Source organism: Liolophura sinensis, chromosome 3, assembly GCF_032854445.1.
Source record: "Liolophura sinensis isolate JHLJ2023 chromosome 3, CUHK_Ljap_v2, whole genome shotgun sequence".
Classification (NCBI taxonomy): Eukaryota; Metazoa; Mollusca; class Polyplacophora; order Chitonida; family Chitonidae; genus Liolophura; species Liolophura sinensis.
In genome coordinates, this window is record NC_088297.1 from 25,551,980 (window position 1) to 25,577,852 (window position 25,873).

At 39.9% G+C, this 25,873-nt stretch overlaps 1 protein-coding gene across 2 annotated transcripts in view; it reads right to left on the bottom strand.

The window, feature by feature from the left end:
* The window catches only part of LOC135463724 (organic cation transporter protein-like), a 44,773-nt gene that overhangs the window by 15,505 nt on the left and 3,395 nt on the right, over nt 1–25,873 (bottom strand). For both annotated transcript variants that reach the window (XM_064741135.1, XM_064741136.1), the window contains exons 2-7: nt 21,268–21,371; nt 19,257–19,411; nt 17,498–17,666; nt 14,609–14,741; nt 14,028–14,131; nt 13,232–13,452 (exon numbers count right to left, since the gene is read on the bottom strand). In XM_064741135.1, the coding sequence (XP_064597205.1) occupies nt 13,232–13,452; nt 14,028–14,131; nt 14,609–14,741; nt 17,498–17,666; nt 19,257–19,411; nt 21,268–21,371 (886 nt within the window). The remainder of the gene's footprint in view (nt 1–13,231; nt 13,453–14,027; nt 14,132–14,608; nt 14,742–17,497; nt 17,667–19,256; nt 19,412–21,267; nt 21,372–25,873) is intronic.

Here is a 25,873-nt window from a genome sequence, read left to right on the forward strand (position 1 = left end):
CCCGGCATGTTCTACCATTATGTTCAGTCAGAAATAGTTAAAAGCTAATCTCCCCGGCATGTTCTACCATTATGCTCAGTCAGAAATAGTTAACAGCTAATCTCCCCGACATGTTCTACCATTATGTTCAGTCAGAAATAGTTAAAAACTAATCTCCCCGACATGCTCTACCATTACGTTCAGTCAGAAATAGTTAACAGCTAATCTCCTCCACATGTTCTACCATTATGTTCAGTCAGAAGTAGTTAACAGCTAATCTCCCCGAAATGTTCTACCATTATGTTCAGTCAGAAATAGTTAACAGCTAAACTCCCCGAAATTTTCTACCATTATGTTCAGTCAGAAATAGTTAACAGCTAATCTCCTCCACATGTTCTACCATTATGTTCAGTCAGAAATAGTTAACAGCTAATCTCCTCCACATGTTCTACGATTATGTTCAGTCAGAAATAGTTAACAGCTAATCTCCTCCACATGTGCTACCATTATGTTCAGTCAGAAATAGTTAACAGCTAATCTCCCCGACATGTTCTACCATTATGTTCAGTCAGAAATAGTTAACAGCTAAACTCCCCGAAATTTTCTACCATTATGTTCAGTCAGAAATAGTTAACAGCTAATCTCCTCCACATGTTCTACCATTATGTTCAGTCAGAAATAGTTAACAGCTAATCTCCTCCACATGTTCTACGATTATGTTCAGTCAGAAATAGTTAACAGCTAATCTCCCCGACATGTTCTACCATTATGTTCAGTCAGAAATAGTTAACAGCTAATCTCCTCCACATGTTCTACCATTATGTTCAGTCAGATATATTTAACAGCTAATCTCCCCGGCATGTTCTACCATTATGTTCAGTCAGAAATAGTTAACAGCTAATCTCCTCTACATGTTCTACCATTATGCTCAGTCAGAAATAGTTAACAGCTAATCTCCCCGACATGTTCTACCATTATGTTCAGTCAGAAATAGTTAACACCTAATCTCCCCGACATGTTCTACCATTATGTTCAGTCAGAAATAGTTAACAGCTAATCTCCCCGGCATGTTCTACCATTATGTTCAGTCAGAAATAGTTAACAGCTAATCTCCTCCACATGTTCTACCATTATGTTCAGTCAGAAATAGTTAACAGCTAATCTCCTCCACATGTTCTACGATTATGTTCAGTCAGAAATAGTTAACAGCTAATCTCCTCCACATGTTCTACTATTATGTTCAGTCAGAAATAGTTAACAGCTAATCTCCCCGGCACGTTCTACCATTATGTTCAGTCAGAAATAGTTAACAGCTAATCTCCCCGGCATGTTCTACCATTATGTTCAGTCAGAAATAGTTAACAGCTAATCTCCCCGGCATGTTCTACCATTATGTTCAGTCAGAAATAGTTAACACCTAATCTCCCCGGCATGTTCTACTATTATGTTCAGTCAGAAATACTTAACAGCTAATCTCCCCGACATGTTCTACCATTATGTTCAGTCAGAAATAGTTAAAAGCTAATCTCCCCGGCATTTTCTACCATTATGTTCAGTCAGAAATAGTTAACAGCTAATCTCCCCGGCATGTTCTACCATTATGTTCAGTCAGAAATAGTTAACACCTAATCTCCCCGGCATGTTCTACCATTATGTTCAGTCAGAAATAGTTAACAGCTAATCTCCCCGGCATGTTCTACCATTATGTTCAGTCAGAAATAGTTAACAGCTAATCTCCTCCACATGTTCTACCATTATGTTCAGTCAGAAATAGTTAACAGCTAATCTCCCCGACATGTTCTACCATTATGTTCAGTCAGAAATAGTTAACAGCTAATCTCCCCGACATGTTCTACCATTATGTTCAGTCAGAAATAGTTAACAGCTAATCTCCCCGGCATGTTCTACTATTATGTTCAGTCAGAAATAGTTAACACCTAATCTCCCCGGCATGTTCTACCATTATGTTCAATCAGAAATAGTTAACAGCTAATCTCCCCGACATGTTCTACCATTATGTTCAGTCAGAAATAGTTAACAGCTAATCTCCTCCACATGTTCTACCATTATGTTCAGTCAGAAATAGTTAACAGCTAATCTCCCCGACATGTTCTACCATTATGTTCAGTCAGAAATAGTTAACAGCTAATCTCCCCGGCATGTTCTACCATTATGTTCAGTCAGAAATAGTTAACACCTAATCTCCCCGGCATGTTCTACCATGATGTTCAGTCAGAAATAGTTAACACCTAATCTCCCCGGCATGTTCTACCATGATGTTCAGTCAGAAATAGTTAACAGCTAATCTCCTCCACATGTTCTACTATTATGTTCAGTCAGAAATAGTTAACAGCTAATCTCCCCGACATGTTCTACGATTATGTTCAGTCAGAAATAGTTAACAGCTAATCTCCTCCACATGTTCTACCATTATTTTCAGTCAGAAATAGTTAACACCTAATCTCCCCGACATTTTCTACCATTATGTTCAGTCAGAAATAGTTAACAGCTAATCACCCCGACATGTTCTACCATTATGTTCAGTCAGAAATAGTTAACAGCTAATCTCCCCGACATGTTCTACCATTATGTTCAGTCAGAAATAGTTAACACCTAATCTCCCCGGCATGTTCTACCATTATGTTCAGTCAGAAATAGTTAACAGCTAATCTCCCCGACATGTTCTACCATTATGTTCAGTCAGAAATAGTTAACAGCTAATCTCCCCGGCATGTTCTACCATTATGTTCAGTCAGAAATAGTTAACACCTAATCTCCCCGGCATGTTCTACCATTATGTTCAGTCAGAAATAGTTAACAACTAATCTCCCCGGCATGTTCTACCATTATGTTCAGTCAGAAATAGTTAAAAACTAATCTCCCCGACATGTTCTACCATTATGCTCAGTCAGAAATAGTTAACAGCTAATCTCCCCGACATGTTCTACCATTATGTTCAGTCAGAAATAGTTAACAGCTAATCTCCCCGGCATGTTCTACCATTATGTTCAGTCAGAAATAGTTAACAGCTAATCTCCCCGGCATGTTCTACTATTATGTTCAGTCAGATATATTTAACAGCTAATCTCCCCGACATGTTCTACCATTATGTTCAGTCAGAAATAGTTAACAGCTAATCTCCCCGACATGTTCTACCATTATGTTCAGTCAGAAATAGTTAACACCTAATCTCCCCGGCATGTTCTACCATTATGTTCAGTCAGAAATATTTAACAACTAATCTCCCCGGCATGTTCTACCATTATGTTCAGTCAGAAATAGTTAAAAACTAATCTCCCCGAAATGTTCTACCATTACGTTCAGTCAGAAATAGTTAACAGCTAATCTCCCCGACATGTTCTACCATTACGTTCAGTCAGAAATAGTTGACAGCTAATCTCCCCGACATGTTCTACCATTATGTTCAGTCAGAAATAGTTAACAGCTAATCTCCCCGACATGTTCTACCATTATGTTCAGTCAGATATATTTAACAGCTAATCTCCCCGACATGTTCTACCATTATGTTCAGTCAGAAATAGTTAACACCTAATCTCCCCGACATGTTCTACCATTATGTTCAGTCAGAAATAGTTAACAGCTAATCTCCCCGGCATGTTCTACCATTATGTTCAGTCAGAAATAGTTAAAAACTAATCTTCCCGAAATGTTCTACCATTATGTTCAGTCAGAAATAGTTAACAGCTAATCTACCCGACATGTTCTACCATTATGTTCAATCAGAAATAGTTAACAGCTAATCTCCCCGACATGTTCTACCATTATGTTCAGTCAGAAATAGTTAACAGCTAATCTCCCCGGCATGTTCTACCATTATGTTCAGTCAGAAATAGTTAACAGCTAATCTCCCCGACATGTTCTACCATTATGTTCAATCAGAAATAGTTAACAGCTAATCTCCCCGACATGTTCTACCATTATGTTCAGTCAGAAATAGTTAACAGCTAATCTCCCCGACATGTTCTACCATTATGTTCAGTCAGAAATAGTTAAAAACTAATCTCCCCGAAATGTTCTACCATTATGTTCAGTCAGAAATAGTTAACAGCTAATCTCCCCGACATGTTCTACCATTATGTTCAATCAGAAATAGTTAACAGCTAATCTCCCCGACATGTTCTACCATTATGTTCAGTCAGAAATAGTTAACAGCTAATCTCCCCGACATGTTCTACCATTATGTTCAGTCAGAAATAGTTAACAGCTAATCTCCCCGGCATGTTCTACCATTATGTTCAGTCAGAAATAGTTAACAGCTAATCTCCCCGACATGTTCTACCATTATGTTCAGTCAGAAATAGTTGACAGCTAATCTCCCCGACATGTTCTACCATTATGTTCAGTCAGATATATTTAACAGCTAATCTCCCCGACATGTTCTACCATTATGTTCAGTCAGAAATAGTTAACAGCTAATCTCCCCGACATGTTCTACCATTATGTTCAGTCAGAAATAGTTAACACCTAATCTCCCCGGCATGTTCTACCATTATGTTCAATCAGAAATAGTTAACAGCTAATCTCCCCGACATGTTCTACCATTATGTTCAGTCAGAAATAGTTAACAGCTAATCTCCCCGACATGTTCTACCATTATGTTCAGTCAGAAATAGTTAACAGCTAATCTCCCCGGCATGTTCTACCATTATGTTCAGTCAGAAATAGTTAACAGCTAATCTCCCCGACATGTTCTACCATTATGTTCAGTCAGAAATAGTTAACAGCTAATCTCCCCGGCATGTTCTACCATTATGTTCAATCAGAAATAGTTAACAGCTAATCTCCCCGACATGTTCTACCGTTATGTTCAGTCAGAAATAGTTAACAGCTAATCTCCCCGGCATGTTCTACCATTATGTTCAGTCAGAAATAGTTAACACCTAATCTCCCCCGGCATGTTCTACCGTTATGTTCAGTCAGAAATAGTTAACAGCTAATCTCCTCCACATGTTCTACCATTATGTTCAGTCAGAAATAGTTAACAGCTAATCTCCTCCACATGTTCTACGATTATGTTCAGTCAGAAATAGTTAACAGCTAATCTCCCCGGCATGTTCTACCATTATGTTCAGTCAGAAATAGTTAAAAGCTGATCTCCCCGACATGTTCTACCATTATGTTCAGTCAGAAATAGTTAAAAACTAATCTCCCCGACATGCTCTACCATTACGTTCAGTCAGAAATAGTTAACAGCTAATCTCCTCCACATGTTCTACCATTATGTTCAGTCAGAAGTAGTTAACAGCTAATCTCCCCGGCATGTTCTACCATTATGTTCAGTCAGAAATAGTTAACAGCTAATCTCCTCCACATGTGCTACCATTATGTTCAGTCAGAAATAGTTAACAGCTAATCTCCCCGGCATGTTCTACCATTATGTTCAGTCAGAAATAGTTAACAGCTAAACTCCCCGAAATTTTCTACCATTATGTTCAGTCAGAAATAGTTAACAGCTAATCTCCTCCACATGTTCTACCATTATGTTCAGTCAGAAATAGTTAACAGCTAATCTCCTCCACATGTTCTACCATTATGTTCAGTCAGAAATAGTTAACAGCTAATCTCCCCGGCATGTTCTACCATTATGTTCAGTCAGAAATAGTTAACAGCTAATCTCCTCCACATGTTCTACCATTATGTTCAGTCAGAAATAGTTAACAGCTAATCTCCTCCACATGTTCTACGATTATGTTCAGTCAGAAATAGTTAACAGCTAATCTCCTCCACATGTTCTACTATTATGTTCAGTCAGAAATAGTTAACAGCTAATCTCCCCGGCACGTTCTACCATTATGTTCAGTCAGAAATAGTTAACAGCTAATCTCCCCGGCATGTTCTACCATTATGTTCAGTCAGAAATAGTTAACAGCTAATCTCCTCCACATGTTCTACCATTATGTTCAGTCAGAAATAGTTAACAGCTAATCTCCTCCACATGTTCTACCATTATGTTCAGTCAGAAATAGTTAACAGCTAATCTCCCCGAAATGTTCTACCATTATGTTCAGTCAGAAATAGTTAACACCTAATCTCCCCGACATGTTCTACCATTATGTTAAGTCAGAAATAGTTAACAGCTAATCTCCTCCACATGTTCTACCATTATGTTCAGTCAGAAATAGTTAAAAGCTAATCTCCCCGGCATGTTCTACCATTATGTTCAGTCAGAAATAGTTAACAGCTAATCTCCCCGAAATGTTCTACCGTTATGTTAAGTCAGAAATAGTTAACAGCTAATCTCCTCCACATGTTCTACCATTATGTTCAGTCAGAAATAGTTAAAAGCTAATCTCCCCGGCATGTTCTACCATTATGTTCAGTCAGAAATAGTTAACAGCTAATCTCCCCGAAATGTTCTACCATTATGTTCAGTCAGAAATAGTTAACAGCTAATCTCCCCGAAATGTTCTACCATTATGTTCAGTCAGAAATAGTTAACAGCTAATCTCCCCGACATGTTCTACCATTATGTTCAGTCAGAAATAGTTAACAGCTAATCTCCCCGGCATGTTCTACCATTATGTTCAGTCAGAAATAGTTAACAGCTAATCTCCCCGACATGTTCTACCATTATGTTCAGTCAGAAATAGTTAACAGCTAATCTTCCCGAAATGTTCTACCATTATGTTCAGTCAGAAATAGTTAACAGCTAATCTCCTCCACATGTTCTACTATTATGTTCAGTCAGAAATAGTTAAAAGCTAATCTCCCCGAAATGTTCTACCGTTATGTTCAGTCAGAAATAGTTAACAGCTAATCTCCCCGACATGTTTTACTAATATGTTCAGTCAGAAATAGTTAACAGCTAATCTCCCCGACATGTTCTACCATTATGTTCAGTCAGAAATAGTTAAAAACTAAACTCCCCGACATGTTCTACCATTATGTTCAGTCAGAAATAGTTAACAGCTAATCTCCCCGACATGTTCTACCATTATGTTCAGTCAGAAATAGTTAACAGCTAATCTCCCCGGCATGTTCTACCATTATGTTCAATCAGAAATAGTTAACAGCTAATCTCCCCGACATGTTCTACCATTATGTTCAGTCAGATATATTTAACAGCTAATCTCCCCGAAATGTTCTACCGTTATGTTCAGTCAGAAATAGTTGACAGCAAATCTCCCCGGCATGTTCTACCATTATGTTCAGTCAGAAATAGTTAAAAACTAATCTTCCCGAAATGTTCTACCATTATGTTCAGTCAGAAATAGTAAACAGCTAATCTCCTCCACATGTTCTACTATTATGTTCAGTCAGAAATAGTTAACAGCTAATCTCCCAGAAATGTTCTACCATTATGTTCAGTCAGAAATAGTTAACAGCTAATCTCCCCGACATGTTCTACCATGATGTTCAGTCAGAAATAGTTAACACCTAATCTCCTCCACATGTTCTACCATTATGCTCAGTCAGAAATAGTTAACAGCTAATCTCCTCCACATGTTTTACTAATATGTTCAGTCAGAAATAGTTAACACCTAATCTCCCCGACATGTTCTACCATTATGTTCAGTCAGAAATAGTTAAAAACTAATCTTCCCGAAATGTTCTACCATTATGTTCAGTCAGAAATAGTTAACAGCTAATCTTCCCGAAATGTTCTACCATTATGTTCAGTCAGAAATAGTTAACACCTAATCTCCCCGGCATGTTCTACCATTATGTTCAGTCAGAAATAGTTAACAGCTAATCTCCCCGGCATGTTCTACCATTATGTTCAGTCAGAAATAGTTAACAGGTAATCTCCCCGAAATGTTCTACCGTTATGTTAAGTCAGAAATAGTTAACAGCTAATCTCCTCCACATGTTCTACCATTATGTTCAGTCAGAAATAGTTAAAAGCTAATCTCCCCGGCATGTTCTACCATTATGTTCAGTCAGAAATAGTTAACAGCTAATCTCCCCGAAATGTTCTACCATTATGTTCAGTCAGAAATAGTTAACAGCTAATCTCCCCGAAATGTTCCACCATTATGTTCAGTCAGAAATAGTTAACAGCTAATCTTCCCGAAATGTTCTACCATTATGTTCAGTCAGAAATAGTTAACACCTAATCTCCCCGACATGTTCTACCATTATGTTCAGTCAGAAATAGTTAACACCTAATCTCCCCGACATGTTCTACCATTATGTTCAGTCAGAAATAGTTAACACCTAATCTCCCCGAAATGTTCTACCATTATGTTCAGTCAGAAATAGTTAAAAACTAATCTTCCCGAAATGTTCTACCATTATGTTCAGTCAGAAATAGTTAACAGCTAATCTCCTCCACATGTTCTACTATTATGTTCAGTCAGAAATAGTTAAAAGCTAATCTCCCCGAAATGTTCTACCGTTATGTTCAGTCAGAAATAGTTAACAGCTAATCTCCCCGACATGTTTTACTAATATGTTCAGTCAGAAATAGTTAACAGCTAATCTCCCCGACATGTTCTACCATTATGTTCAGTCAGAAATAGTTAAAAACTAAACTCCCCGACATGTTCTACCATTATGTTCAGTCAGAAATAGTTAACAGCTAATCTCCCCGACATGTTCTACCATTATGTTCAGTCAGAAATAGTTAACAGCTAATCTCCCCGGCATGTTCTACCATTATGTTCAATCAGAAATAGTTAACAGCTAATCTCCCCGACATGTTCTACCATTATGTTCAGTCAGATATATTTAACAGCTAATCTCCCCGAAATGTTCTACCGTTATGTTCAGTCAGAAATAGTTGACAGCAAATCTCCCCGGCATGTTCTACCATTATGTTCAGTCAGAAATAGTTAAAAACTAATCTTCCCGAAATGTTCTACCATTATGTTCAGTCAGAAATAGTAAACAGCTAATCTCCTCCACATGTTCTACTATTATGTTCAGTCAGAAATAGTTAACAGCTAATCTCCCAGAAATGTTCTACCATTATGTTCAGTCAGAAATAGTTAACAGCTAATCTCCCCGACATGTTCTACCATGATGTTCAGTCAGAAATAGTTAACACCTAATCTCCTCCACATGTTCTACCATTATGCTCAGTCAGAAATAGTTAACAGCTAATCTCCTCCACATGTTTTACTAATATGTTCAGTCAGAAATAGTTAACACCTAATCTCCCCGACATGTTCTACCATTATGTTCAGTCAGAAATAGTTAAAAACTAATCTTCCCGAAATGTTCTACCATTATGTTCAGTCAGAAATAGTTAACAGCTAATCTTCCCGAAATGTTCTACCATTATGTTCAGTCAGAAATAGTTAACACCTAATCTCCCCGGCATGTTCTACCATTATGTTCAGTCAGAAATAGTTAACAGCTAATCTTCCCGAAATGTTCTACCATTATGTTCAGTCAGAAATAGTTAACACCTAATCTCCCCGGCATGTTCTACCATTATGTTCAGTCAGAAATAGTTAACACCTAATCTCCCCGACATGTTCTACCATTATGTTCAGTCAGAAATAGTTAACAGCTAATCTCCCCGGCATGTTCTACCATTATGTTCAGTCAGAAATAGTTAACAGCTAATCTTCCCGAAATGTTCTACCATTATGTTCAGTCAGAAATAGTTAACAGCTAATCTCCCCGACATGTTCTACCATTATGTTCAGTCAGAAATAGTTAACAGCTAATCTCCTCCACATGTTCTACCATTATGTTCAGTCAGAAATAGTTAAAAACTAATCTCCCCGACATGTTCTACCATTATGTTCAGTCAGAAATAGTTAACAGCTAATCTCCCCGACATGTTCTACCATTATGTTCAGTCAGAAATAGTTAACAGCTAATCTCCTCCACATGTTCTACCATTATGTTCAGTCAGAAATAGTTAACACCTAATCTCCCCGACATGTTCTACCATTATGTTCAGTCAGAAATAGTTAACAGCTAATCTCCCCGACATGTTCTACCATTATGTTCAGTCAGAAATAGTTAACACCTAATCTCCCCGAAATGTTCTACCATTATGTTCAGTCAGAAATAGTTAACAGCTAATCTCCCCGACATGTTCTACCATTATGTTCAGTCAGAAATAGTTAACAGCTAATCTCCTCCACATGTTCTACCATTATGCTCAGTCAGAAATAGTTAACAGCTAATCTCCTCCACATGTTCTACTATTATGTTTAGTCAGAAATAGTTAAAAGCTAATCTCCCCGAAATGTTCTACCATTATGTTCAGTCAGAAATAGTTAACAGCTAATCTCCTTCACATGTTCTACTAATATGTTCAGTCAGAAATAGTTAACAGCTAATCTCCCCGACATGTTCTACCATTATGTTCAGTCAGAAATAATTAACAGCTAATCTCCTCCACATGTGCTACCATTATGTTCAGTCAGAAATAGTTAACACCTAATCTCCCCGGCATGTTCTACTATTATGTTCAGTCAGAAATAGTTAACAGCTAATCTCCCCGACATGTTCTACCATTATGTTCAGTCAGAAATAGTTGACAGCTAATCTCCCCGACATGTTCTACCATTATGTTCAGTCAGAAATAGTTAACAGCTAATCTCCCCGACATGTTCTACCATTATGTTCAGTCAGAAATAGTTAACAGCTAATCTCCCCGACATGTTCTACCATTATGTTCAGTCAGAAATAGTTAACAGCTAATCTCCCCGACATGTTCTACCATTATGTTCAGTCAGAAATAGTTAACAGCTAATCTCCCCGACATGTTCTACCATTATGTTCAGTCAGAAATAGTTAACAGCTAATCTCCCCGACATGTTCTACCATTATGTTCAGTCAGAAATAGTTAACAGCTAATCTCCCCGACATGTTCTACCATTATGTTCAGTCAGAAATAGTTGACAGCTAATCTCCCCGACATGTTCTACCATTATGTTCAGTCAGAAATAGTTAACAGCTAATCTCCCCGGCATGTTCTACCATTATGTTCAGTCAGAAATAGTTAACACCTAATCTCCCCGGCATGTTCTACCATTATGTTCAGTCAGAAATAGTTAACAGCTAATCTCCCCGATATGTGCTACTATTATTTTCAGTCAGAAATAGTTAACAGCTAATCTCCTCCACATGTTCTACTATTATGTTTAGTCAGAAATAGTTAACACCTAATCTCCCCGGCATGTTCTACCATTATGTTCAGTCAGATATATTTAACAGCTAATCTCCCCGACATGTTCTACTATTATGTTCAGTCAGAAATAGTTAACAGCTAATCTCCCCGGCATGTTCTACCATTATGTTCAGTCAGAAATGGAGATGGGAACCATTCGTACACGCTTAGAAACTGTAATGACCGTCCCCTCATTAAATGTACGCACAATGTCGTCCCCATTTTTCCCACAAACGACAAAGGACTGGAACGACTTACCCTCTACGATTAGAAATTTATCGTTTTACAACCTACGCTTTCTAGCCCCAAAATCCGAAAAAAAAATGAAATATTCTTTATAATTTTTTTTAACAACGATATGTCTATTTTGCGTTGTAGAATATTGATGGGACTGGGCGCTCTTGACGCCCATGTGTTTAAGTATAATATTATCCCAGATCGGTCCAGTAACTATTGTCCATGTCCTAACGAAACAGCAAATCATTTCCTAATAGAGTGCCCACACTTTGCCGCTCCTAGGAACTACATGCTTGTAGACAAGGCAAATATCATGTGTTCAGGAATTCACGAATCTTTTGGCTGATTCACACACTTTCAAATACCTATTTAAAGTTTTATTTTTTGGATCAAAAGATGTGGAACTCTTAGATAACATTAACTTATTTCAAACCACCCACAATTACCTCCTGACCAACAACAGATTCAGTCAATAATACAAACAATGTTCGCAATTGGTATTACATTTTACTCAGTATGCTAGTATACGTGTGTGTACAGGTACATTTACTTATGTACACAATACTATTTATTTATTCGAAACTAAGGCTTAACCATTTTATATGAAATCGATCGTAATTTTTATTTTGAATATCTGTAAGGCTTAATTCTTCCGCTTATTTTACTTTCTTACTATATAATTGTAAGTAAGCAGATATTATTTTCAAAATACCAATTTTCAAATGTTGTAATTAAATGTAAGTAATCTTGTGGAAATCCCCACGTGGCCACTGGCTGTAAAATAAAGCACTGAATTAAATTTAATTACTGTTAAACACCAACAATGTAATTTATGTAAATTTCTGGTACAACATCGGAGTTTTCGTTCATTAAGTCTTGTTCAACAAAATACGGCTTTCTTTACAAAGAAAGTGAGAGAAGATTAGCGGGACAAATTCCTTTTGGCATTTTTCCGTCAGTTAAATAACGAATTAAATGATCTGGTTCCAATATAAGATTATGCACTTTTATGTCTTTAAATGCGCCCAAAGAAAACATATAACATAAATACAAATGTAATATATCGAGAATTAACGAACGTGCAAAGTGTTTTTACTGTACTGTCTAACACAAGAACTTTACATTTTACATAGTTGTAATGAAACTATATTTTACATCTGTGTTATATTAAAAAGTTTATTGATGTGTTCGAAATTAATTTTCCTAGACGACGGTTGTCAGACAACAGGAGTCCTCCAGCTGTCTTACAAACAAAGTTCTCTCAATCAAAGAACTGGCGGCGAAATAACGAGATATTGGGGATGGTGTTGTCTTCCTGCAATCTGTCGTTTGTAATTCCACTTCACTTTCAGCTAGAGATTGTATAAGAATCCAGGGGTGTTGCATGTATACACGTGCCCGTGGGTTATGGCTGCACAAGTATACTGGGGATAGGGGACTCGTGAACGTCAATCTTGTAGCCCTTATAACGAACAGTGTTTATTTGGTAAAGAGACATGTTCGCCCCTGCCGATCTGCCATGGGGTGCAATGGGATACAGCGGCTCAGAAAAATACCGTTACAAATTTTTAGCGCCCTTTTTGAGACTAGAATACGGGTGTTGGGTTTGACGCTTATTCGATATCGAGGACATACGGCAATTAACCGTTTTACTCGCCCCCCACAGGCTTTAGTCACTCATACACGGCGGTGTGTAAATGACACGAAGGTTAACTTCAAAACTCTACTTCAAGGCGACATAAGTCAAAGAGGTATGCTTAGTTGACGTTCTCAATTTACGTATGCCTGCGATAATGTCCAGAAGTACTTCTCGGAATATCGACCACTCCCTGTTACTTTCCCTCGTTCACTGCCGCAGGCGAGTGAAGTGACCGGAAGCGCGCTGTCGCGAATATATTTGGTATGGAATATGCCACTCACTGGGAACATCAATTAGCGGTGTGCAAGCCAGACAGGCGACCCCTCCAAACACGTGCAGTGCCAACATTACTTTCTTCCTGCCGAATCTGTCCATGGTGAAAATGGTGATAAAAAAGGACGGGATTTCCACCAGTCCAGATAGGAAGTGGTTAATGTAAACACTTCCGCCCAAGCTTCCAGATCCTAAGGACAAGCCGTAGTACACCATGGAAATAACAAACCTGCGACAGAAAAAACAGACCGCGTTATCTCAACGTTGCACACAAAAGTCAAGCCTAGATTTACCACAAGCCTACAGACAACGTTAAAATATAGCCGTCTCATGTGGCAAGTGTTGCAGGAAATAAATGACCATTGCAGTTAAAAGGAAGAAACGACCATAATTCGACGATGATGCGGAGATAATAGTCATCGTGTTACCGTGCTTCATGATCAGTTTGCGTTGGAGATATTATTTCACGACAATGCGGATTGAAGTTAGGATCGAAGCTATATGACTTCATAATACTGCGCAAGAAAGCGCAATACGAAGAGTTAAGACTTCATGATATTGCGCATGGAATGTCGATAGGAAGACATATACGCCTAATTCTTTATAATAATCCACAGGGTTTAGAAAACATCTATATAACCATTTATGATAATGTGACATGGGTCTTGAGAAGACGACATTTACGCCAAGCTCTGTATATGTACAAAATGTAATAACTTACTGCCAATTTTGTCCAGAATTTTTAAAATCTGTCTGTAGTTTACAACATATACTAGCTTTAATAAGTGCAGTATGAATATCTACCAATGAAAGGACACGTTGCAAGTCCGTGAACGTAAATTCGGCGCTCGCAAAACATCGACGATATTCGGTTTTTCCATCGTCACACACTCCTTCACCTCCCCAGCCTATGATCGAGACAAAGGGAGACAACTCTAACGTGATAATATACATGTATAAGCAGGCGTGTGAGCAGATACAGGGGAAAATCACCAAATAATATTCACGCAAAAGACCAGAAGAAGGAAACGCTACTTAAATGACCATGGGAGAACTTTTTCATTTTCTAGAATCTGACGTAAAGTACATATTAACAATAATTAAGTTGCAATTTTATATCAAACGTGAATTTAATGTCCATTTCCATTACTTAATCAATTTAAGTGAAGCAATTTACAACCAATTAAAAGCCAATTAAAGGGAGTATCATTCGAACAGATATGACCCAGTAATTTCATTGAGCCGCTTGATCCAGCTCTTGCGTTGTAAATTACCTGAAAGGACAGTCCGTCTGATACGGATGAATTTTAATTTACTTGAAATTTCAGTTCAAACCTCCCCTTTTTTTTTGATTTTCCTGAAAATTCTGAAAAATTTCAAATCACCTGAAATCGTCGCACCATCTCACCCAGCTGGACTTCTGTCCGCCCATTTATTTTGGCGATTTTCTTGACAAGAACTTCCGCTTCGCTGATTCTTCCCACAGTCACTAACCATCTGGGGGACTCGGAGACGATCCTAGTGAGCCCGATCGGACAGTCAATAATCACCTGACTTATTCTCGTTCAATGTAATACTCAATAAATTTTCACTTAAGTGTTAACGTTTGACGGAGTACCGGGAGTAAACCAGCGTGCTCAGAGGAAACCGGAGTGTTAGGAGTAATCCGACGTACCTGGAAGAAACCGGCGTGCCCGGAGTAATCCAGCGTGCCTAGAGGATACCGGAGTGCCCGGAGTAAAAAGGCGACTTCAGAAAAAAACCGGAGTGCCCGGAGTAAACCCGGTGTGCCCAGAGAAAACTGGAGTGCTCAGAGTAAACCGGAGTAAACCGGAGTGCCCAGAGTAAACTTCCGATCTTTGAAAAAAGAATATACTGCCCAACGTTTCTACGTGTGGCTCATTTTGACTAATTTCGAGTAATTCTTGTAACGTCGAGCGACGTCGGATAAAAGGCAAGTAACAGCATTGCAATCATTTTGTTTACCTAAGTCTGTGTTAATAGATTTATGTGAACAGTTGCTGCTATTCATACATTTATATTAACAGTTGCTGCTATTCATATTTATATGAACAGTCGCTGCTGTTCGTACATTAAAAAATATAAAAAATTAAGCCCTAACTGAGGTAAACTGACAAGAGGACGTATATCACCGGTCACGTATGATCATTTGTCAACTATCACACGGTCGTCGCTACACTGGTCTTACTGTCTATGCTGTATGTCTTTCATTGTATTTCTTGTATTATAAATTATCTTGATGGCAAGAAAATGATCGGCAGCAAAGCTTTTGCTTAAAATGGACTTTAAATGGCTGAAACTATCAGACATAAGCTAAGCATGATTTATGTGAATATTACGCTTTTAAGACGATAGCTCGGTGATAGAGTGCTTTAAATAGAGCCAGATGATACTAATACGTACACCAAATAAACCGACCTAATCGTCACAAAATTTGTCAACTATCACGTTGTCGTCGCTGGTTGGTTTTACCTCCCTATACTGTACATCTATTTTTATATTGTATTCCTGCTTAAACCAGAATTCTGCTGGTGGACTAAGCATACTATTGTACTATACTTATTGTATATTAAATGCGATGACAGCACAAAATTTAGAGTAATTCTAGACAGGTGACATCTAATAGATTGCAGTACACATCACTTCATTTTCAAACCTAATTCTGCTTAACCCATGGTGCTAGGAGTCACATTGCTACTATTCGGTCATTTACACGAACAGCCATAATAAAACTCTAACTTCGTAAATTAACAAGAGACAATATTTCACCGGTTGCGTGTGAGCGTTCCCAAACTATCACATACTCGTCTGGGTACTTTGGTTTTGCTCTCTATGTTGTACGCTTGTCATCGCTGCTCTGCTTTTAATTTTTATGCTATACGTCTATTACACTGTCGTCGCAGCTCTGACTTTACTCTGTATGCTGTACGTCTATCACACTGTCGTCGCTGCTCTGCTTTTACTCTCTATGCTGTAGGTTTATCACGCTGTCGTCGCTGCTCTGGTTTTACTCTCTGTAATGTACGTCTCTTACACTGGTGATCAGTAAAATTAATGCCATTAAAAGTTAGCTGGAATTTTGGACGTGTCGCATAATACACTAGGACATTTTGGACGTGTCCCATAACACACTAGGACATTTTGGACGTGTCCCATAATACAGTAGGACATTTTTGACAGGCCCCAATGATACAGTAGGACATTTTTAACACGTCCCATAATAGTACAATTTATTCCACATCACTGGTCTAGAATTGCCCAAATGCTATGTTGCCATTACCTCAGAAAAGGTTTTATTCCAACTGTTTTTGTTAACGCTTAAATAGAAGCAATTTCCCCATCCCCCTCCCCCACCCTGCCCCAGCATCATGACTTAGGCAGAATTAGATAAAACAAAATAACGGTGATGTTAATTGCAATATAAACACATTGGAACAATGCAAAAGGACCAGGCTTCGGCGATGCTTAGTCCACCAGCACGGACCGGGCTGCGGGGATGTTTAGTTAACCAGCAGAGAACAGGATTTGGGATGCTTAGTCCACCAGCAGGGACCGGACTTCGGGGATGCTTAGTCCACCAGCAGGAACCTGGCTGCAGGGATGCTTAGTCCACCAGCAGGTACCGGGCTTCGGGGATGCTTAGTTCACTAGCAGGGACCGGGCTTCCGAGATGCTTAGTCCACCAGCAGGGACCGGGCTTCGGAGATGCTTAGTCCACTAGCAGGGACCGGGCTTCGGGGATGCTTAGTTCACTAGCAGGGACCGGGCTTCGGAGATGCTTAGTCCACCAGCAGGGACCGGGCTTCGGAGATGCTTAGTCCACCAGCAGGGACCGGGCTTCGGGGATGCTTAGTCCACCAGCAGGGACCGGGCTTCGGGGATGCTTAGTCCACCAGCAGGTACCGGGCTTCGGGGATGCTTAGTCCATCAGCAGGTACCAGGCTTCGGGGATGCTTAGTCCACTAGCGGGGACCGGGCTTCGGGGATGCTTAGTCCACTAGCAGGGACCGAGCTTCGGGGATGCTTAGTCCACCAGCAGGTACCGGACTTCAGGGATGCTTAGTCCACCAGCAGGTACCAGGCTTCGGTGATGCTTAGTCCACCAGCAGAATTCCGGTTTAGATAGGGTAATACTAAGTAAGACTATAGCATGGAGACACACAGATACGGCCTCTTGCCAGATTATACCTCAGTTATGATCTTATTCAACTGTTCATGTAATGTTAAACGAATAAACAAATAAACAGCCTTACCACCAATAAGACAAGAACAACACAACAGGGAGAGCTTGGACCAGCTGGAGATGTATGTGGCTTCTAACAAAGTAGGCGAAGCCGGCCTGTATCATGATGCCAACTGCGAACCAACCCTGGTAGAAAACACCGGGACTCATCCTCTTGGTAGGCCCGATTGTCTCCATTACTGTGACACAAACCAAACAAGTCTGACACAGAAATGGTGAGGATGTGGTTGGTGGGTCTATGAGTCGTAGATATTCGTATACTGGCCCTCTACCTAACTGGACGTTCCAGGACAATAATCACAAGGCCAATTCCCAAAACAACGTCTAACACAAACCACTAAAGAACTAAGAAAGTATTCAAACTACAAAATAAGGGTGCAATCATGTAGAGTGAATCAGTCAACAGTGACCAATTCAAATCATGTAAAAAATATCCATTGTCGATTTATCTCGGTTGCACTTCGATTGCAACGGTCCGTATATCCAACGTGGCAATCTAATTCAACACGACAGATATACAGCACCTAGCCCCGGGTAAAAGCATGAAGCACAGCTCGGTTCATATTGACTTACAAAAGAATTATACTCATTGTAAAACAAGAGGCTCTCTTCAAATTAAATATGGAAGGAGTGTCCGGAATCTCTGGCGCTCTGTTTCATATTGTGTCTAATTACGCTTCACCCGGGTCTAGGGTATGTTTACTGTTCCACTCACCTATGACAAATCTCACTCACCCATGACAAACCCACTCACCCATGACAAACCCCACTCCTCCATGACAAACCACACTCCTCCATGACAAACCACACTCATCCATGACAAACCCCACTCACCTATGACAAACCCCACTCACCCATGACAAACACCACTCACCTATGACAAATTCCACAGCCACCCATGACAAACCCCACTCACAGTTAATATTAGGAGCCCCACCCACCTATGACAAACTCCACTCAGCCATGACAAACACCACTCACCTATAACAAACCACAGTCACCTATAACAAACCACACTCAGCCAAGAAAAATGCCACTCACCTATGACAAACACCACTCACTTATAACAAACCCACTCACCTGTGACGAACACCACTCACCTATGACAAACATCACTCACCTGTGACAAACACCACTCACCTATGACAAACTCCACTCACCTAAGATAAACCCCATTCATCTATGACAAACAACTCTCACCTCTGACAAACTCCACTCACCCATGACAAACCCACTCACCCATGACAAACCCACAGCCACCTATCACAAACCCCACTCACCTGTGACAAAAATCACACTCACCTATGACAAACAGCACTCACCTATGACAAACTCCACCCACCTAGGACAAACTCCACACTCACCCATGACAAACCCCATTCATCTATGACAAACCCCAGACTCACCTATGACAAACCCCACTCACCTGTGACAACGTCACACTCACCTATGACAAACAGCACTCACCTGTGACAAACAGCACTCACCTATGACAAACCCGATTCACCTATGAAAGCCCCACTCACCCATGACAAATTCCACTCATTTAAGACAAACCGAACTCACCTATGACAAACTCCACTCACCTACGACAAACCGCTCTCACCCATGAAAAAAACCCACTCACCTTCGACAAATCCCACTCACCTATGACAAACTCCACACTCACACATGACAAACCCCACTCACATATGGCAAATCCCACCCCTCTATGACCAACCCCACTCGCCTATGACAAACTCCACTCGCCTATGACAAACCCCACTCACCTATGACAAACCCCACAGTGAAACCTCCACCTGAGCATGAGCCGACGACAAAGCGGAGGAGGACAAAGCTGATGTACTCCGGAGCGAAGGCGGCGGCCACGCCAGAGACAATCAGCAGGAGCAGAGAAGACAATAGTGTTCTGTGGCGGCCGAATCTGTTTAAAAAAGAGATATAAACCATTTCTAGCAAAAAAAAAGGGGAAAAGAGAAGATATTAAACAAAGTGACCATAGGTTTAATGACCAGATATTTTAGCTGCATCAAGTCAAGTTATCGAATTGTAAGTACCTGGAACTCGGAAAGTCGTAAACTTGTAAGCCACAATTCTTAAAGGAGAAGAAAACATAAATATTATGCCAAAATCAGATGAAAGAGCATCATCAGATGTCAAAACTTATTTGCAAATATGACCTTTAATATTTTTTTGGATTTTTTTTTTCAACAGATAAGGGTATTTGAAAATATTTTTCTATGTTCGGTATTTGGGACCAACTTTTGGTATTAATCGTTGTTGCATAATAGTGTTCTAAATAAAGATGTGATGCTTGTCTAACAAATTTATTTGAATGTAAATTTGTTGTTCATATCGAAAGATATTCATTTAACCTAAATTATGATAATATTTATGAACACATGAATAATATAAATGTGATCCAAATTGAGGTTTAATACATTTGCTAGCTGAAAAGAACAAATTCTAGTGCAAAAATATTTATCAAACCTGTGTTACATCCTCATTTATGACATTATTAAACAGAGAATATAAATACGAAAAGGTGGTACCAAATACCCACCATACAAAAATTATTTTCAAGTATCTTTTTCTCCTTAAGGAAAAATCAGAGATAATACCGAAGACCACATTTAGGAATAACTTTTCGCACTCTTTCATTTGAACTGTATGTCATTTTCATGTTTTCTCCACCTTTAAGTAGTAACTTTTCCAGTTAGTATACAAAAAAGACTTAGGTAATATGAGTTTGTGAAACGATCGTATCTCGGAAAATTTAATTTTGGACCTGAGTGAAGACTGACATGACCTTCGGTGAAACTGGGTAATAAAGCATTATGTTAAGCTCAGACTTTAAAACTGGCAATCGTGGAACTTTCTTGGCTTAGTGCGCTGCATTTAAATGATTGGGCTATATACTGATCAACCCAGTGTTAGTATACTGTGCTAGGGACACCGCCCGGTGTTAGTATACTGTGATAGGGACACCGGGCCGATCAGTACTTAATTGGGTAGGATCGTATCTGATGTCATCAGCATGTGGTTCCAGTGAGGTAGCACTATAAATATGACAACGTGCATTAGGTGCCGGCCTGTAACATGGAAGCAGTTCACAATGAATGCCTCCAGAATGTAATCCTCACCTTTAGTTACACATTTTGTCTTTTTTTCTTGTTGGTGGTATTCCAGGTATGAATATATGCGCTTTTCGGGAAAAGGAGGCGGGTGCACAGCAGGCAGAAAGTGCACAAAGTAATGGTAAATCATGGTTCACGGGCCTCTCACTGATTGGTTTTGACTCCTATCAGACAGTTTTTCGAGGCTCGCTGATTTAGGCACAATGATGTGAGGCCAAACGTTAACATGTATGTAAAGTAATGGTAGACCGTCCCCACACTGCTGACATTAAAGAACGTGAAGCAGATGTCAAGCATCAAGCCGACGTCTAGAATTAAGATGACGTCAAGGGTCAAGCCGACGTCAAGCATTAAGCCAACATCAAACATTAAGCCGACGTCAAGCATCAAGCCGACGTCAAGCATTAAGTCGACGTCAAGGATCAAGCCGTTGTCAAGCATTAAGCCAACATCAAGCATTAAGCCGACGTCAAGGATCGAGCCGACGTTAAGCATTAAGTCAACATCAAGCATTAAGCCGACATCAAGGATCAAGCCGACGTCAAGCATTAAGCACAACAAACATACGCGGCTGATAAGTTAAGCTGGATCCTCGTTCGTCACCTTCGGCATTTCGGAGCTGCGATTTTAAACTCGGACGTACCTGTCGGACAGATATCCAAAGGCAACGACTCCGACGAGAAAACCGGCCATATAAATGCTGGTCGCCGTGGAGATCTTCCATTCATCACCACAGACGAGGTTGTACTGCAAACGGAAACGTACATGTCAGAGTTGAAAAACAGGTTGTCTCCATTTCTGGCATCACTGGTCAAGGCTTAAAGGGTCTAGATCTTTTAGGAGAACAAATCAGGCGACTTGGCCAGCGACGGACATGCTTAAAGTAAGACTAGTAATGGAAAAACAAGTACACCAGACAGTGCACTGCCGGGTATCAAACTACACTATACCGCTACCGCTACCTAATAATATGGTTTGGGAACGATATTATAAGGTTATAATTATTGAAACATTGAATAATCCAAACGATGTTATCCTCAGATACTGAATTTCCAACATTGAAATAACTAACTCGACCAGTAAAAATACCGGCTCGAGTTAGACTCGAACTCACGACTTAAGGTGTCCAGACATACCGAGGCAGTTCTTTCAGTGTCGGAAATTCGTTATACATTAATGTATTCCTTGATGATTATGGCATTTTTATCCAAATGTATTAATGTTTTTTATTACCATGGCAGTGGTAAAAGAGAAAAGATTTTGCGAATGGTGTCAAACAACAATCAGGAGAATACATAAACATTGTTCATGACAACGTAAAATGTTGAGGCAAGTACGGATACCCATTTATTGGTTTAAGTTAAGAGAGTGTTACCCTTCGTGTTCCTGTGCCAGACAGCCAAAACCATTTCTGCGCACTCCTTGTGCTATCTTTGTACCGCTCGGTAAAGCTGGCGGAAAGCCGGTTATACACTTTGTTACACGGTATAATGCGGGCCGAAACACAGATCACGACGTCATGACCGATTAGGGGCTGATACCGTGACATGTATCACTACCATCAAATGCTACAATACGTATATCACACAACAGACAAAACATTACCCAGGCTACACATCATACCACCATATACTTCCTGTTATACCTTCCTGCTGTCATTACATGATGTGTTGTGTCTGGTGTCCCCGATATGAGGGTTAGAGGTGTAAGACCAATCTAGTGATATTATTTATTTATTTATTTATTTATTTATTTATTTATTTATGCCACACTCCATGGAAATTTCACTTATTTTACGATGGTTTAAACTGAAATCAGAAGAAACAAACCTATACTCGAACGTCTGACCTAGATGCATGTGACAAACCAACAGACATAAAGATGCCCTGGATGCAGCGAGAGCGAGTTTCGAACCTCTTAAAACCAGTGATAAAACGCGCTCAAAGTCAAAAACAAGCATCAAATGTAAGGGATATTACAGGAAAAGGCCAGGTAAGATAACTACAAATTCGAATGTCCCACAATTGTTTGACTTTATCATTCTTTCCTCCTCTCATAGCCTCAGTTTTCATAGCTCATGCCCAAAGTATTTGTGTTTGTGCTTATCGCGAAAAAAAAACGCAGTCATTCAAGCCTAAAATGTATTCACTGATTCCAGAGAAACATGAAGGCGTGAGTGAATGAGAGAGTGAGTGAAGGAGTACTTGGAGTGCATGCAATGTGCCTTCTTGTTGCAGGACGGATTTCCACTGCTATTTTATCTAGTGCTGCTTCACTGAGACAACTTACCGAAGGCAAGTAAGCCGCCCCACTTGTGCCATTATACTGATACGGGTAAACCAGTCGTTGCACTATCTCTTTCATGCTGAGTGCCAAGCAAAGAAGCTGCAAGTACCTCTTTTAAGGTCCGTTAGTGGGAAGGCCTTACAGCAACCTGCAGATGGTAGTGGGTTCCCTCAGTGATCTGCCCGGTTTCCTCCCACCATAATGCTGACCGCCGTCGTATAAGTGAAATATTCTTGAGTACGACGTAAAACACCAATCAAATAAATAAATAAAATCTTTTAACGTATTAGGTGTGACCGACCCAGGATTGACGCTGGATCTACCGTCCCCCGAAGGGAAAGCTCTGTCAACTGAGCCATCGGAGCCGGTCAAAGGTAATTGGTCATGTTCATAAGTCAAAATGATTACTTTTTTTCGCTATCGGCCAAAGCTCACTCTGACAGCATTTAGCTGGGAGGAAACCGGGCAGAGCCCAAGCGAAACCCACGACCATCCCGCAAGTTGCTGGCAGACCTTCCCTCGAACGACGTAAGAGAAAGCCAGCATGAGCTGGAATTTGAGGTTAAATGTTGGCATGCAGTAATATGCATTGTTATCCCATTTTCTGACCCAATACAGCATCTGCCTTGTTATCCCATGTGAGAAGTCAGAATCTAGTTATATACAGCATCTGCCTTGTTATCCCATGTGAGAAATCAGAATCTAGTTATATACAGCATCTGCCTTGTTATCCCATGGGAGAAGTCAAAATCTAGTTATATACAGCATCTGCCTTGTTATCCCATGTGAGAAGTCAGAATCCAGTTATATACAGCATCTGCCTTGTTATCCCATGTGAGAAGTCAGAATCCAGTTATATACAGCATCTGCCTTGTTATCCCATGTGAGAAGTCAGAATCCAGTTATATACAGCATCTGCCTTGTTATCCCATGTGAGAAGTCAGAATCTAGTTATATACAGCATCTGCCTTGTTATCCCATGTGAGAAGTCAGAATCTAGTTATATACAGCATCTGTCTTGTTATTCCATGTGAGAAGTCAGAATCCAGTTATATACAGCATCTGCCTTGTTATCCCATGTGAGAAATCAGAATCTAGTTATATACAGCATCTGCCTTGTTATCCCATGTGAGAAGTCAAAATCTAGTTATATACAGCATCTGTCTTGTTATCCCATGTGAGAAATCAGAATCTAGTTATATACAGCATCTGTCTTGTTATCCCATGTGAGAAGTCAGAATCCAGTTATATACAGCATCTGCCTTGTTATCCTATGGGAGAAGTCAGAATCCAGTTATATACAGCATCTGCCTTGTCATCCCATGTGAGAAGTCAGAATCCAGTTATATACAGCATCTGTCTTGTTATCCCATGTGAGAAGTCAGAATCCAGTTATATACAGCATCTGCCTTGTTATCCCATGTGAGAAGTCAGAATCCAGTTATATACAGCATCTGCCTTGTTATCCCATGGGAGAAGTCAGAATCTAGTTATATACAGCATCTGCCTTGTAATCCCATGTGAGAAATCAGAATCTAGTTCCAGCATCCAGAGTGGTTCACGACCAAGTATTTTCTGATCCAATATACAGTATCTGCTTTGTTTACCGAAAACAACTTCAGCTACATACAATATTGAATTTTGTAACCAAAAAACATCTTGTCTATTCTACAACCTGAATTAAAATATTTCTTTACACTTTTCGTAAATTGAATTTGAATCCTGTCCGCCTACGCATCGTGGTTCCAGTCTGTGTAAAACGATGCAATACTTGTGAACTACGTCATTTTTTTACGAGCACAACTAGACACAGAGAGAAAAGCAGACCTTTCTCGGCTTTCAGAAAGCTATGTGGACATGACAAAGCTCTATGTCTAAACCGAATGTTTCCGGAATAAGGAATCTTTAAAATCTGAAATTGAAGATAACCTACAAAGACTACCTCCATGAAAAGAGCAGATAACTGACCAAACATTTGGTGCTGTTCTCACATTTTCTAGAGCATGTTAATGTCGGATCCACCAGACTGCCATCCGCCATTAAAGACGAGGATTCTAACATAAACCACTATCTTGATTCCCTATGTACAATGCTGCCTCACTTATCCACTACGTCGAAGATACCAGAGATGAGACCATTCACAATGAGTCACACCGGGTTGACCAGAGTTTGAGCTTTCCTCTCAGTGGTTAATGCTTTATAAATAAGGGAGCGGATTACATCGGAAACTTCAACAAAAGGTTTTAGGACATACAAATTTCAACATTTCTGTTTATTAAATCCATGCTTATTACCGGAAATGGAAAGATAAGTACAGCTGTCACACACACTATTTTCACGGTGTGCGCTTTGATTTCGCCTGGGTTTCTTTGATCCTCCGTACTCAAGATTTCACTCGTATGACGACTGTCACGATCATCTCAAGGGGAAAGAGGGAGGAACCCGGAAGGTAACACCATTCTTAGCAAGATTTCCGACAAAATCTCCTGACGAGAACTGGTTTCGAACTTCCATTCTCATTAGTCGTGGCCTGTTAATCTGGATTAAGGCAGTCCAGATCAAGGCCAGTGAAGGTCAGCTTTGGACTGGTCTCCATGTATTTACACCCCCACCCGCCCAAACCCCGGTCCCCACTCTCCGCCCCACCACACACACAACCACCCACATACGCACACGCACACGTACACGCACACATTATAGCATGAGCATAAGGTGCTGATGATACGTAAGGATGTACTGCGTGTTTATGTGGCGTACATGTGTTATAGTAGGCCTTCGCACCAGCTGAGTTTGTAAGACGGTACATCTGCACCTAAAGGTGAAAACTGAAGGTTTTGTTACGTAAAATATTGTCATTATCATCATTCTCAACTCGGCAGGCATAGTCTCACGTTTCGGTTTCCCTGCACTTTAAGGATTTAGGTACAAGCGGTGATTGGTACTGAGTTTGTGCACTGACGAAT